The sequence below is a fragment of the Acipenser ruthenus genome, chromosome 1, assembly GCF_902713425.1.
Source record: "Acipenser ruthenus chromosome 1, fAciRut3.2 maternal haplotype, whole genome shotgun sequence".
In the NCBI taxonomy this organism is placed as follows: Eukaryota; Metazoa; Chordata; class Actinopteri; order Acipenseriformes; family Acipenseridae; genus Acipenser; species Acipenser ruthenus.
The window spans coordinates 21,290,918-21,304,656 of record NC_081189.1 but is presented as its reverse complement, the minus strand read 5'-3'; the positions used below and the strand labels follow the sequence as shown (position 1 = coordinate 21,304,656).

Below are 13,739 nucleotides of genomic sequence, written 5' to 3'. Positions count from 1 at the left end.
GTTTGATAGCGTGGTTCACAATTATCCCGTATGCAGACAGAACATCCGAGCCCTTTGTACAGTTAGCTCTGTGACACCATCGACCTCATTTCCGAAATCTGGCCCTGTCATCTGTGATCACGGAATATTTACAGCGCCATGAGCCGGACCCTGATTGCTTTACCAATCCTGTTCTAGTGATCGGGTTAAGATCAGACTACTATTGCCACTACACCAATCAACAACGGCAGGGGTTTTGCAATTGTTATACAATTCCTTATTGCAAACAGAGGGGGCGTGTCTTTGCTACTGGTTGGTTGTTTCTGAAGTCCATCACATCTGGTGACATGAGGACGTTGCTTGCTGTCATGTCAAAAAAAGAGGAAAAAAATTACAAACGGCAAAACAGCAGCATAGGACCCGGCGTGTATTGATCAAAGGTATGTACAAGACATACATCGACTTCATATTTTCAGCATCGTGTGGTTGTATTGCATAGTTATTTTCTTTTTATTTATTAAATGATGTATTTGTTTTGTGTTATTCTATTATTAATAACGAGTTATTTTACTAGTTACCGGCACGTGTACTCTCTCCGGAAGGTCTTTTGGAAGATCAATGGTTAGAAATGTAAAATGTATGTCTCAGTTATGTAAAACCATGTAAGATTGTATTTTGGGAGACAGACTTACAGCTGTGGCCAGAAGTTTTGCATTACCTATAGAATTAACACATTGCTTCATAAAGTTGAATGAAACCTGCGGAATAATGTTATTTTAACATATTGAATTACATACCGCTTTGTAGTTTTCCACATACCTAACGAAAAACTGACAAAAATAGAAAAATATGATATTTCAAAATCTAACGTGACATACTGTAGTACTACTATAATGGCTTCCGGTAGACTTTTGCGATATAGTAGTGTAGTTCATTTCTTTGATTGCATGATGTTAAATAAAAGGTCTAAATTATGTTCATATCGGGTTTTTTTTTGTTTGGTTTTTAATTATGTCTCAGTCCTAAAATTCTAGGTGATGCAAAACTTGTGGCCATAGCTGTACACTACACCTGTCTAGGTGTGCCATGGCCATATAAGCACGAATACTAGTTGCTGTATCATTGTTTGCCTCTTGTCTAAAAATAGTGCTGTTTTTACAAAAAATCCCCGGCGCATCACCCAGCACGGGGATATTCCTCGTTAGACAACGGTGTTTTTTGTAAACCGAAAGAGGCAGTACATATCAAAGCAAATACAGACGTCTAATTGCAGCTGTCTGTGTAGAATGTTGTTCCAAGTTATTCATAAGTATATTGTATTTAATTCTCCCTCTATTCCTTTTTCCAATCTTCCTAGTGTAAATGTTATTAAAACTATTTCACCAGTCAAGTTACTGTATATAGATTCTGAGTCATACTCAAACACTTACTGTAGTTCTGAACTGTTAAATTCCCTTGAGGGGGGGGGACTAGTCTTCTGTGTGCTGACTTGCATGAGCTGGGCTTTTACAATTTCCTGTTTTCTTAGCAGCTTTATTTAGATTCAGTTCATCTTTAATCAGAGATAAAGGAGGTAGTTCTATAACTGTTGCATACCGATGATTTATTTACAGTGCCTTGCGAAAGTATTCGGCCCCCTTGAACTTTGTGACCTTTTGCCACATTTCAGGCTTCAAACATAAAGATATGAAACTGTAATTTTTTGTGAAGAATCAACAACAAGTGGGACACAATCATGAAGTGGAACGAAATTTATTGGATATTTCAAACTTTTTTAACAAATAAAAAACTGAAAAATTGGGCGTGCAAAATTATTCAGCCCCCTTAAGTTAATACTTTGTAGCGCCACCTTTTGCTGCGATTACAGCTGTAAGTCGCTTGGGGTATGTCTCTATCAGTTTTGCACATCGAGAGACTGACATTTTTGCCCATTCCTCCTTGCAAAACAGCTCGAGCTCAGTGAGGTTGGATGGAGAGCATTTGTGAACAGCAGTTTTCAGTTCTTTCCACAGATTCTCGATTGGATTCAGGTCTGGACTTTGACTTGGCCATTCTAACACCTGGATATGTTTATTTGTGAACCATTCCATTGTAGATTTTGCTTTATGTTTTGGATCATTGTCTTGTTGGAAGACAAATCTCCGTCCCAGTCTCAGGTCTTTTGCAGACTCCATCAGGTTTTCTTCCAGAATGGTCCTGTATTTGGCTCCATCCATCTTCCCATCAATTTTAACCATCTTCCCTGTCCCTGCTGAAGAAAAGCAGGCCCAAACCATGATGCTGCCACCACCATGTTTGACAGTGGGGATGGTGTGTTCAGGGTGATGAGCTGTGTTGCTTTTACGCCAAACATAACGTTTTGCATTGTTGCCAAAAAGTTCGATTTTGGTTTCATCTGACCAGAGCACCTTCTTCCACATGTTTGGTGTGTCTCCCAGGTGGCTTGTGGCAAACTGTAAACGACACTTTTTATGGATATCTTTAAGAAATGGCTTTCTTCTTGCCACTCTTCCATAAAGGCCAGATTTGTGCAGTATACGACTGATTGTTGTCCTATGGACAGAGTCTCCCACCTCAGCTGTAGATCTCTGCAGTTCATCCAGAGTGATCATGGGCCTCTTGGCTGCATCTCTGATCAGTCTTCTCCTTGTATGAGCTGAAAGTTTAGAGGGACGGCCAGGTCTTGGTAGATTTGCAGTGGTCTGATACTCCTTCCATTTCAATATTATCACTTGCACAGTGCTCCTTGGGATGTTTAAAGCTTGGGAAATCTTTTTGTATCCAAATCCGGCTTTAAACTTCTCCACAACAGTATCTCGGACCTGCCTGGTGTGTTCCTTGTTCTTCATGATGCTCTCTGCGCTTTAAACGGACCTCTGAGACTATCACAGTGCAGGTGCATTTATATGGAGACTTGATTACACACAGGTGGATTCTATTTATCATCATTAGTCATTTAGGTCAACATTGGATCATTCAGAGATCCTCACTGAACTTCTGGAGAGAGTTTGCTGCACTGAAAGTAAAGGGGCTGAATAATTTTGCACGCCCAATTTTTCAGTTTTTTATTTGTTAAAAAAGTTTGAAATATCCAATAAATTTCGTTCCACTTCATGATTGTGTCCCACTTGTTGTTGATTCTTCACAAAAAATTACAGTTTCATATCTTTATGTTTGAAGCCTGAAATGTGGCAAAAGGTCACAAAGTTCAAGGGGGCCGAATACTTTCGCAAGGCACTGTATGAGTTTATTTTTTATGTTAATTACATTTCGCAATGTTTATTAGCAGGAATCCTGGAACTGTTTCGCTCAAAATAACAGGACAAACACATACATCCCAATACAAAATAACGTTTTTGGATATGCCCCATTAATAAAGGAATTTTACCTATAAGTTTGTAAGAGTGCCTTGGTTTTTGGTGATTTGCCTGATGGATTCATTTGAATCTACACAAAAACAATGAACTTACAGGTATTTTTTCACCTATATTTCTTACAAAATAAGTAGTCCCAGTCAACCGACTCTTCTTTAAGTGTTTCAGTTTAGAATGATGGATATGTCAGTCAGCATGCAACATTAAATAACTTGTTGCCTATATATTGTTTAGTTTAGTTTATTCATTTGGTGTCTTTCCAGGGCAACACCATTATAAACTGTGTCATAATGTGATGTCAGTAATGAAGCCTTTGAACAAGGAAAAATAACCAAACATGAATGACTGCTTATCGTGTTGTGCTGTCTCTTTTATATGCAGGTCAAAGGGTAAACATGGGAAGTTTACCTGATGCTAGCGTTCTTTCTACACAGATTCATAATACCCTCGTTAGCTACCACAGCATTGGAGAGGAGGAGTGGAGAATCGCAAAGAAAACAGTAAGTATCTCTGCTACAATGAAGAAAAGTACTGAGACAGGTTCCAATTAATAAAGAGTTCAATGGCAACATTTATTACAGTGGCAGTGTGTCTCTGGCAGGACTTTAGTGGGCCTGGTTTATCCATGTCAATATTTTGATTTTTTGCTGCTCCTTTACTGTGGGAGATGACATTTCATAACTGATTAGGACCTAGATGGGCTTTCTCATGTGCCCCATTCCAGGGCATGAAGTCAAGTTCATGAAGGGCAAGGCAATGTTGCCTTCGTTGAGCGTGAAGATTCAGGGGCACCAAGGCAGTTCTAGGGGGCAAAAAGAGCACCAAGGCAATTTCATACTCATTCATAAAACAACACAAAATTGGTTATTGATTGTTGATTGCCTATTGGTTGTTGATTTTTGTCTGTGCCTGTACTCATTTCAGATTTTGCTCAGTAATGGTTCCATTTAAAGTTGCTTTGCATTTCAAAAACAAATATCTAGCCCTATCAATGCAGTTTGCATAGCACCTCCACTCCTCTGTTTGTATTAGTGTTCACAAAACAAATGGTTTTTCAATAATCCTGCTAGATAATGTGCTTGGCAGAAATGCCCATGAGTATATACACACAACAAAACCTTGCATCTCCACATTAAAAGAAGGCATGTTAGAATTACAGTAACCAAAATGAATGCTTTAAACAGTGAATTGTGAAGCCTGCCTTTATAATGTATCCAAATAGGGATTAATAGAAAGCATGTGGCACTCTCTTTATCCTTGTTGGCAAAGGCAGGCATATTTCCAGCCAGGTTTTAAATTACTTACAGTTGCTTTTCTCTGAAATTGAATTGAGTTCACTAGTTCGAATGAGGACAAAGTCATAACTCTAAAGACACCTGACTCTCCAATGCACATACAGTGTTTAATAAGCAGCTTCTTAGTGCTAATACAGAACTGTACAGTATGCTGCAGACAGGATTGCAGTGTTAGTACCAGTCATTTAATTGTTCAGTGGCAACCAGCAATCGCTACAGCTTCAAGAGAGGTTCACAGCCAAGAAAGTCTTGCAGCGACTGTGCAGTATCAGTGTTCCTAAATGAGTGGCTTGAACTAACAGTTGTGTTTTTGTTTAAAAGTGATATGGTACCACTGCCAGTGACAGATTTAGAGGTTTAGTGTTTCTTGGCAAATAAGGTTTAAACGGATCAGTGGGATATATTACTACACCTGAGCTGCCTCTTTTAAAAGAAAACCATCTAAATAGGGACATTTAATCACATTAAATGGGCTATGTTTCCAATCCTCCCTCATTAGGGTGGGTGAAGCATGCGTCTGGCGATTCTGTGGAGAGCGCTCTGTGCTGCTCATTAACTTTGCTGTTTTCAACTTGTTGGATAATTATTATTAATATTATTTAGTCATTTCGCAGAACCTCCTGGTAACAACAAGCCTCTTTCTTTAACCTCTGGAGTCTGGACCACCAAGCCTCCTAATCAATGAAGCACAATCTTTCTGCATTTTTTAGAAGTACAGTATAAATGCTCCAGTAAATATAAATAATAATCTCAATACTCATACTTTAATGTTTTTTGTTTTATTGATTAGGCGTGGCTGCATTTTAGTAACAGTGATAGCAGCTGGTGGAATTTGTTTTCGGTGTTTGACGAAATGGATACATTTCTTACTTGCAAAATAAAAACAAAGGAAGAAAACACAAGAGTCTACAGAAAGTGCAAAGCGACAGAAAGTTATACAGAGTCCCTTTGGATCACTTGTATGTTGGCTTTAATAAAAACATGTATCATTGTTAGTAGTTATTATAGTTTTATCTTGAGGTTAATGTTTTTGATATTGTAAACATTTTAAATGGCACATCATTTTGCAGAGATGGGAAGTAAATGGTAACGTGATAAACATTTACAGTGCAGACTATAACTTTGCCGAATAGAAACTGAATACGACTGTTTCCAAAGAGATTCCCAAATACTGGTCTTTTAATTCTGTGCATCCAAATACTTGTAATTAAAAGTTTTAATAAGTAAGCCTACTGCTTGTTATTTTGTCCTAACCCAGCAGTTTGTCACCCAAACTGTTGTGACATAAATTATTTATTAAATAAACAGATTATTCTCCATTTTATTGCAACTGTTGTGCCATTCAGTAGAACGGAAATTGTAAAGAGGTACTTGAGCTGAAACCTCCAGACAGAAGGGGTACAGTTTCAAAAAAAGGTTGAAAACCCCTGCACTGAAGCATTGCCTGTAGTGTACCATGGAATGGTTATGAAAATCAAAATCTTAACAGAGGTGTGCTGGATTTTTCTCAGGGGGTGGGTGTGCTATTTTACCTGTTTAAATTATCTGCCAAACAGGGCCCCGTTGTATAAAAATAAACCATTCTAGACTTTTTGGGGTTTCATTTTCAAAGGTGACTAAGGGGTTTAATGGAGTGTACTGTAAATCAGGATATCCCACGGATCTCGTGATTACTCAGTCCCTGACCACCTTCTGGCACCTCCTCAAGACACACCTGTTCAGACAGAGTCTGTAAACCTCACAACTCTCAACTATACTGGACTATATGGCACCCAATTGTACCAGTACTTGCATCAGATTGTACTTGCACTGAACTGATCCATACCTTGCCATATTCTACTACTGTTCTTAATTATAACTACTTCCTGTATCTTGTATTTGACTTTACTCTTACAGGTATCCGTATTCACGTTTTTTGTAATTGCTCTTATTGAAATCATTCTCTTCCATTCATCGCAAATATTTCTAATATAAGTTAACTGCTCTTAGGTGAAACCCACTCTTACATGTAATTATTTACTGTATTCTCTATTTTATTTGATTTCTTTGCTCTTATTTGAATTTGATCTTTTGCTATGGACTTTACTGTACTTTACAACTGCTCTTGTCTCTAATGTGATATTCTGAAATGTGCTAATTTAGAATGTGATATTTTGTAATGTGATACTTTGCACTGTGATATTTTGTAACAACTGTAAGTCGCCCTTGATAAGGGTGTCTGTTAATGAATACATAATTCTTAATTGTTTATTTAGCAGACGCCTTTATCCAAGGCGACTTACAGAGAGACTAGGCTGTGTGAACTATGCATCAGCTGCAGAATCACTTACAATTACGTCTCACCCGAAAGACGGAGCACAAGGAGGTCAAGTGACTTGCTCAGGGTCACACAATGAGTCAGGGGCCGAGCCCGGATATGAACCGGGGACCTCCTGGTTACAAGCCCTTTTCTTTAACCACACAGCCTCCTCATAATATTGTAACTCATGCTTTCATGAGGGGTCTAGTGTAAAAAAAAAACATCAAATAAATGTGCCTTAAACTCTTGTGTGTTTTTACCTTTTCCTGATGGATTTTTTTGGAGTTAATAAGAAGATCCAGCAGGTTCACATTGAAATTTCAACCTCAGTAAAACTACAATATATGGAAGTTTTTAGGAAACATTTAACCTGTATGAGCACTTACTGTACTTTTGTTTCTTATTTAATATAATTTAATGGATCATTCTGCGTAAGAGAATTTATAACAAAGTATTGTAATTTAGCATGATGGTAACAGGGACTAAAGTAATCGTATACCTGTACTACAGTTACATCTGAGGTAATCAAAAGTGTTGATCGTATTCTAGCTGGTAGAATAATGTTTGAAAGATTATTGTAATTTACATAACAATATTTAAAATAAATAAATAAAATAAATGTAAACTTTTTTTTCCAGAAAGATGTAACAGTATGGAGGAAGCCATCTGAAGAATTCAATGGATTTCTGTACGTTTTTTAAAATGTACAAATCAATGTTATGTTTCTTTGTTATTTGTACGGTTGGCAATTACAATTGGCTTCCTTGTTTAAAAAGAGTGTAGATTTACAATTTTGCTGTTGTGAAAACTGTTTAAGCTACTGATAGAACATCCTACTGGTGCATGCATAAGCATTGTATTATATGATAAAGGCAATAGTACATTAGGGTCACGTCTAGTCCTGCTTCCTTGTCCTCCTGTACAAATCCACTATTTTGTATGCTGAATTATATTGTATAAAATAGTTATTTGTTGCTACATCACAAAAAGGGAATAATAGTTTTCACTCTCAATATTGAAACATGTTTTTCTTTTCTTAGTTATAAAACTGAAGGCATTGTGGAAGAGACTCCCAACAGGATCGTGGATTACATTCGCCCTGGTCCTTACCGGTTAGACTGGGACAGTTTGATGACCTCTATGGACATTGTTGAAAAGTTTGACCAGGTCAGATTGTATAATAGGAACAATAAATAAAATACTGCTAAATTTCTACGGGGAAGGTAAAATTATTGTCAGTTACTGGCTGAAAGTTCCCAGATTAGCTCTTTTGCTGGCATTCATTTCTAATGTTAATAGTAATGGCTACCTGTCATGCTTAACAGTTATGTATAGTGCCCTACCAAATTCACGGTACGTTTTTATAAATTTCACGGTCATAACATTTTAAAAATCATAAATTTCATAATTTCAGTTATTTAAATCTTATATTTCACGGTGGTGTAACAAAGTATGAACATGTAGTTAAAAACGGCAAAATATAAACATTTAAAGCAGTGAAGTTAACAAATGCATGTGCCTAACAAAGCAGATACGCTAAAAGAAAATAAAACTGAAATCCAGAGGATCGCTCTGATTGTTGCGTTTCTGTTATTGTTATTATTTTTTTTAAAAACTGTTCTGGTTTTAAACGTCATTGTATGCAACAGTAACTCATACTATTCTGAAATGCTGTTTTTCTTCATTCCCTGTCTCTGCGGTGTAAATACCTGTCCATATTTAGACACAGCACTCTCTGCATCCACAGAGTTTGTTGGAATTGACAGACAGCGGGGGGCGGGGCGGGTCTGTAACTGGACAATATATCCAAAGACAAAAAATTATAAACGTGAAGTCTTTGAAATGACTTATTTATTTATTTTATTTATTTTTTGTCCTGCAATGTTTTTTTAATGTATTTTTCTGCTCATACTACTACTTGGTATATATTTGGCTTCCAAATTATTTTACATGATCCGCTGCAGTAATGATTGTAGCACTCTTTGATTTATTTTGGACACCCATTTAAAAATGTAGGTCGTCTGACGGTACTACCAGTTGAGATCCATAGGTCTTACTAAACCTGCCCCAGATGCCTGTGTCTACCAATCAGTGAGTAGACCCCAGTTATTGGCTGTTGCCAAGTGTCAATCAATAAACCCTGAGTAATGGGTCACTCTTTCATTATAAACCTTAGCCATTTGTTCTGTTGTGCACAAAATGACCTGGAGGGGGAAGGGAGCAGTGCTAGTCTATTCTGACAAGTCAGGCAAAGTTAATTTGTTTTCCCATTACGGGAAAACAAATTCAGAAAATTCAGAAACATTTCGCATTAAGGGAAAAAAAAATTCAGAAACATTTCGCAATGTATTTGCTGTCTTATGTTTAAATGATTCACCTGGCTCATAACTCTGTACATGTAAGAGCCACCCATCTAACTGAAATGCTCTTTCTGCATCAGGGATGTTGTATGATGCGCTACACCACAGCAGGGCAGCTCTGGAACATCATTGCTCCAAGAGAGTTCATTGACTTCTCCAGCACCACAGAGTATCAGGATGGACTCCTGTCTTGTGGTGAGTGTTGCAGCCAACAGTTATTTGCCTACTGAGATACAATAAACAATCATGTTGTTTTTGTGCAAGTAAAACAAAGGGAAAAAATGTCTTAATGTGATTAATTGCAATACCTGGCAACAATCCCATTTGACTGAAGTAAAAAAGCGAAGGAACAGTAATATAGTACTTGACGAATTTCTCATTTCAAGCACTGCCAGTGACCAATAGCAAAGAGGAATGAATAATTTGGCTAGATTTTATGTTTATTTTAAATAATCCTCTGTATTTTCTAAAAGGAGTGCTTTGTATCTAAATCAGGAACATGTCCTGCATCATTTTTTGTTTCATCTAAAGGGGTGGCACGGTGGCATAGTGGTTAGCGCTGCTGCATCACAGCGCTAGGGTACTGGGTTCGAATCCGGCCTAGGGTACTATCTGTGTGGAGTTTGCATGTTCTCCCCATGTTTGCGTGGGTTTTCTCCGGGTACTCCGGTTCCTCCCACAGTCCAAAAACATGCTGTCCAGGTTGATTGGTCACTCTAAATTGCCCTGTGTGTGTGGTGCCCTGCGATGGACTGGCGTCCCGTCCAGGGTGTAGTCTCGCCTTGCACCCTGTGTATGCCGGGTTAGGCTCCGGCTCACCGCAACCCTGTAAAGGAGTAAGCGGTTAATGATAATGGATGGATGTTTCATCCAATGTAACTTAATATTTCTGTTGTACACTGTTTGACAATAATGCAGCTATATCATCTTTATCTGACCTGCCATGTTGTTTGTTGAATGAACCCTTCATACTGGGGTTGCAATGTGTAACGTGAAATGTGCTTGTTCTTTTTATGAAGGTGTGAGCATCGAATATGGCGAGGCGGGGCAGAGCTGTGTCCGCGGGTTCAATCACCCATGTGGCTGGTTCTGTGTTCCACAGAAAGACAATCCAGACCACAGCCTCCTGACGGGCTACATACAGACTGATCTCCGGGGGATGCTGCCACAGTCTGCAGTGGACTCTGCCATGGCCAGCACTCTGACTCATTTCTATACAGACTTAAGGAAGGCTTTGAAAATATAGTTTGTAATGTTCTACACTCTTTAAAGGAGCATAACCCATGGCAATGCAAAACAGCTCAGGGTAGGTCATACAAACCTAGTAGATGTTTTTCAGTGTTTGATATACTGGTTTATGGATATCATGTCATGTGTGCATGTATCCTGTTTGATAGAAGCCTTTGGTTTAGACAGGTTTCTAGTAAGATTTTAATTGATGATTGTAATTGAAAATTGAAATGTGATCCATATATTCTTTCTGTGAAGATAAGTCAGCATGAAGACATAATATACATCTATCGATCTATCTATCTATCTATCTATATGTAAGTTCCATCAGACAACGCCTCCTGGGTCGAGGCCAAAGTCTGGAGAAAGATTTCCACGTCTGCCATTTACAAAGTTCAGCACTTCTTGATTAGTCATCAGAATGTATGACGTTGTTCTAATACTGCAGATAGAGGATAAGTGATGGTTCAAAGTATACATTTTTTCTAGATGTTGCATATAGAACAGGAACCAGTCATACTAATCTCATACATAGTCACTGTGGGTAGGGACCATGGTTTTTACTGTTGTAGATTCTTAGACATTCTCATATAAGGACATTATATATATATATATATATATATATATATATATATATATAACAATTAAAATAGGAAATATTCTCCTGAAGTTTAAAATACTTACCAAGAACAGTGAGTCCAAAAACATTTTAAACCCCCGAGTACCATTCACAGGTAATAAAGGGATGTGAGGTAAGGAGACTACAACAAAGACTGCAAAAGATTTAATGGTGCTGGCTCAGGAAATAAAAGTAGTAATTTGCTTTGGTGTATTTAGAAAAAGGTTTGACAGATTACTGAATCTAATATTTATGGTATGCAGGCTTGTGAGTTCAGTAGTGTTTTGTTTTGTTTTCTACACCAACATAGTTCAGGTGTTAAAGTGCAAGTATGATTGTAGCACAGATCGCAACCAAAGTGACAGAGACAATATTGACTTCCAATATTACGCACTGATTTAACACTCCTATTTTTCAGGTAATGATGAAGTGTATGTTATGTTGTACATAAAAGTTTGTCCTAATAGAATAACTAACTAAGTAAAACATGCAAGTACCTATGATAACCCTCGCTCACTCCATTTCTGCTGTTTTGATGCTGGAAATACAGGTTTTATATTATTTTTGGGACAAAAGGCACATTCTTAGTAAAAAAAAAGCAGCAGAGGGGTCAGGGAAGGGTTATTTTACTCAAGGGAGAGTAGTGATGAGTGGTGTTAAGTCTACAGAAGCTGTGATCACAGATCAACACAAGGGACCAGTGCATTTACAGTATATTCCAGCATATCAAAGGGCATTAAATGGTAATTACTCAAAAATGCAGAAAGGTTGAATGTAAAGTTCAGTTTCTGCTTCCAGAGCATGAATGCAATAGTCATACAGTGCTAAAATAATTCAAATATGTTATTGTGGAAAATAATGATACTAATATACTGAAGGATAACAGATGAAACCCTTTGTTCCAGTTTGTCGTTTGCACCACTTTTTCTTCTTTCTAAAACCAGCAATAAAGACAGCATTTTCAATTTAGGGCATTTGTGGTACGCACACATAATGACTCATAAGTTTGGTGCTAACTTTGTACTGGAGAAAGGCAGTTAATCTGGTCCATACATGTAATGCTGATGAGCATTTCTTGTATTTAATATATGTATGTACTGTAAAGAACCATTTCTGTATATTTACCTAAGCCTTGGACTTTCTAACCAGGAAAATGTCATTTTCAGTGTGAAATTGTATTGAATTTGAAGTTTGAGTGTATGTATGTATACCCTGAAACTTTTTTTTCTCTTAAGTAGGTTGGTGTCTCCATGTATTCCATCAGTCGTTTTCAAGTTTAAATGCATGAAAAAAACTGAAGTCTCTATTTTGAAGCAAGTGCAAATGCAAATTACTGTAACTTTAATAGGATATGCAACACTAACAAAAGATTATCCTTGCTGTACTGCTGTCTTTTTACATTTTTATAATTGCTAGGCTTTTTTTCCCCCAATATTATTTCAATAATTGCCCAAATGTTTTGCAATATTTCATTTTTGCTACCCGTTTGTTTAGCCCACCCAGTTTACACATGCTGACCACTTAATAAAGTGATATGCCACTAAACACAAACAAAACAAACCAGTTTTTATATTGCAAACTTGAACCGTTAAAGCACGACATCTCAGGGTTAAAATTTTATTTTTTTAAAAGCACGCTTAATATTACTTCTCTGCTATGGCTGCTAAAATGGTGTTCTTGAGCGCACATTTTTTACAGCATTGTGGTAAAAATAATTTATTATTATTATTATTATTATTATTATTATTATTATTTTATTATTTTATTATTTTATTATTTTATTATTATTATACAAGCTTTTTTTTTTTTAACATAACACTGGTCTGACCTGGTCATGCACAATTGTTTATAGGCCAAAAAAGATGTACTGATAGCTTCAATAGGACATTTTACGTATAATACCCATGTTGATTCAATGAAAAAGAAATGTTCATTTTCTGGAAAAAAACTGACTGTGGCAGGGATGGGGTTAAATCCTATCCCAGCCAACGATCACAGGTGTGGCCATTCCCCAATTAGGTAATTGATGCTAATTGGGGGGGGGGGGGGGGGGGGCACCTGTATGAAAGGGAGCAGAAATCCTTTGTTTGGAGAGGAAGTGAGTTTTTTTTTTTTTTAATCTTTGTGTAGATGTTAATGAACCGTAAAGTGAATGCGAATGCCCTGCCTATGTTGTATTGTTTTTGTAAACCTTTTGTTTTGGCCCTCGTTCCGTGTTTATTTTGTTGCCGTTTTTATGTTTAATAAATGTGTGCTTTGCACTTTAGACTGGAGCTTCTGTCTCTGAGTTTCTAATCCCTGCCGGTAACAGCTTGGGCCACAGCGCTATCCTGTCACACTGACACTCTGCTGTCAACCAGCATGTTTACACATTTTATACATTTCATTTGTTACCCATTAATCTTACTGTGAATCCATATATAAAGTCAGGTGTAATTTAAAACTCTATTGCATAGTAATTTGAACCATTACAACTTTTTCGAGAGCAGTTTGAGCTACGTGGACTTTTCTGTACAGCTCAGGCTTTACAAAACCTGGAATTGCTAAATGCAATCTTTCCAGTATAATACTTGCTTTTGAAAG

At 37.3% G+C, this 13,739-nt stretch overlaps 1 protein-coding gene across 3 annotated transcripts; it reads left to right on the top strand.

Moving 5' to 3' along the window:
* The first annotated feature begins 309 nt into the window (after nucleotides 1-309).
* Nucleotides 310-11,157, top strand: LOC131734867 (stAR-related lipid transfer protein 4-like). 3 transcript variants are annotated; one of them, XM_059021467.1, is made up of 6 exons: nucleotides 310-419; nucleotides 3,735-3,853; nucleotides 7,586-7,635; nucleotides 7,988-8,114; nucleotides 9,388-9,502; nucleotides 10,327-11,157. In XM_059021467.1, exons 2-6 carry the CDS (start codon nucleotides 3,749-3,751, stop codon nucleotides 10,551-10,553), a joined length of 624 nt encoding a protein of 207 aa, XP_058877450.1. In that variant the 5' UTR covers nucleotides 310-419; nucleotides 3,735-3,748; the 3' UTR covers nucleotides 10,554-11,157. The 3 variants fall into 3 exon arrangements, with proteins under 3 accessions (XP_058877450.1, XP_058877478.1, XP_058877499.1); XM_059021495.1 differs by having other exon boundaries at nucleotides 353-419; nucleotides 3,788-3,853; XM_059021516.1 differs by lacking the exons at nucleotides 310-419; nucleotides 3,735-3,853; nucleotides 7,586-7,635; nucleotides 7,988-8,114 and adding an exon at nucleotides 8,132-9,038.
* The last annotated feature ends 2,582 nt before the right edge of the window (nucleotides 11,158-13,739 follow it).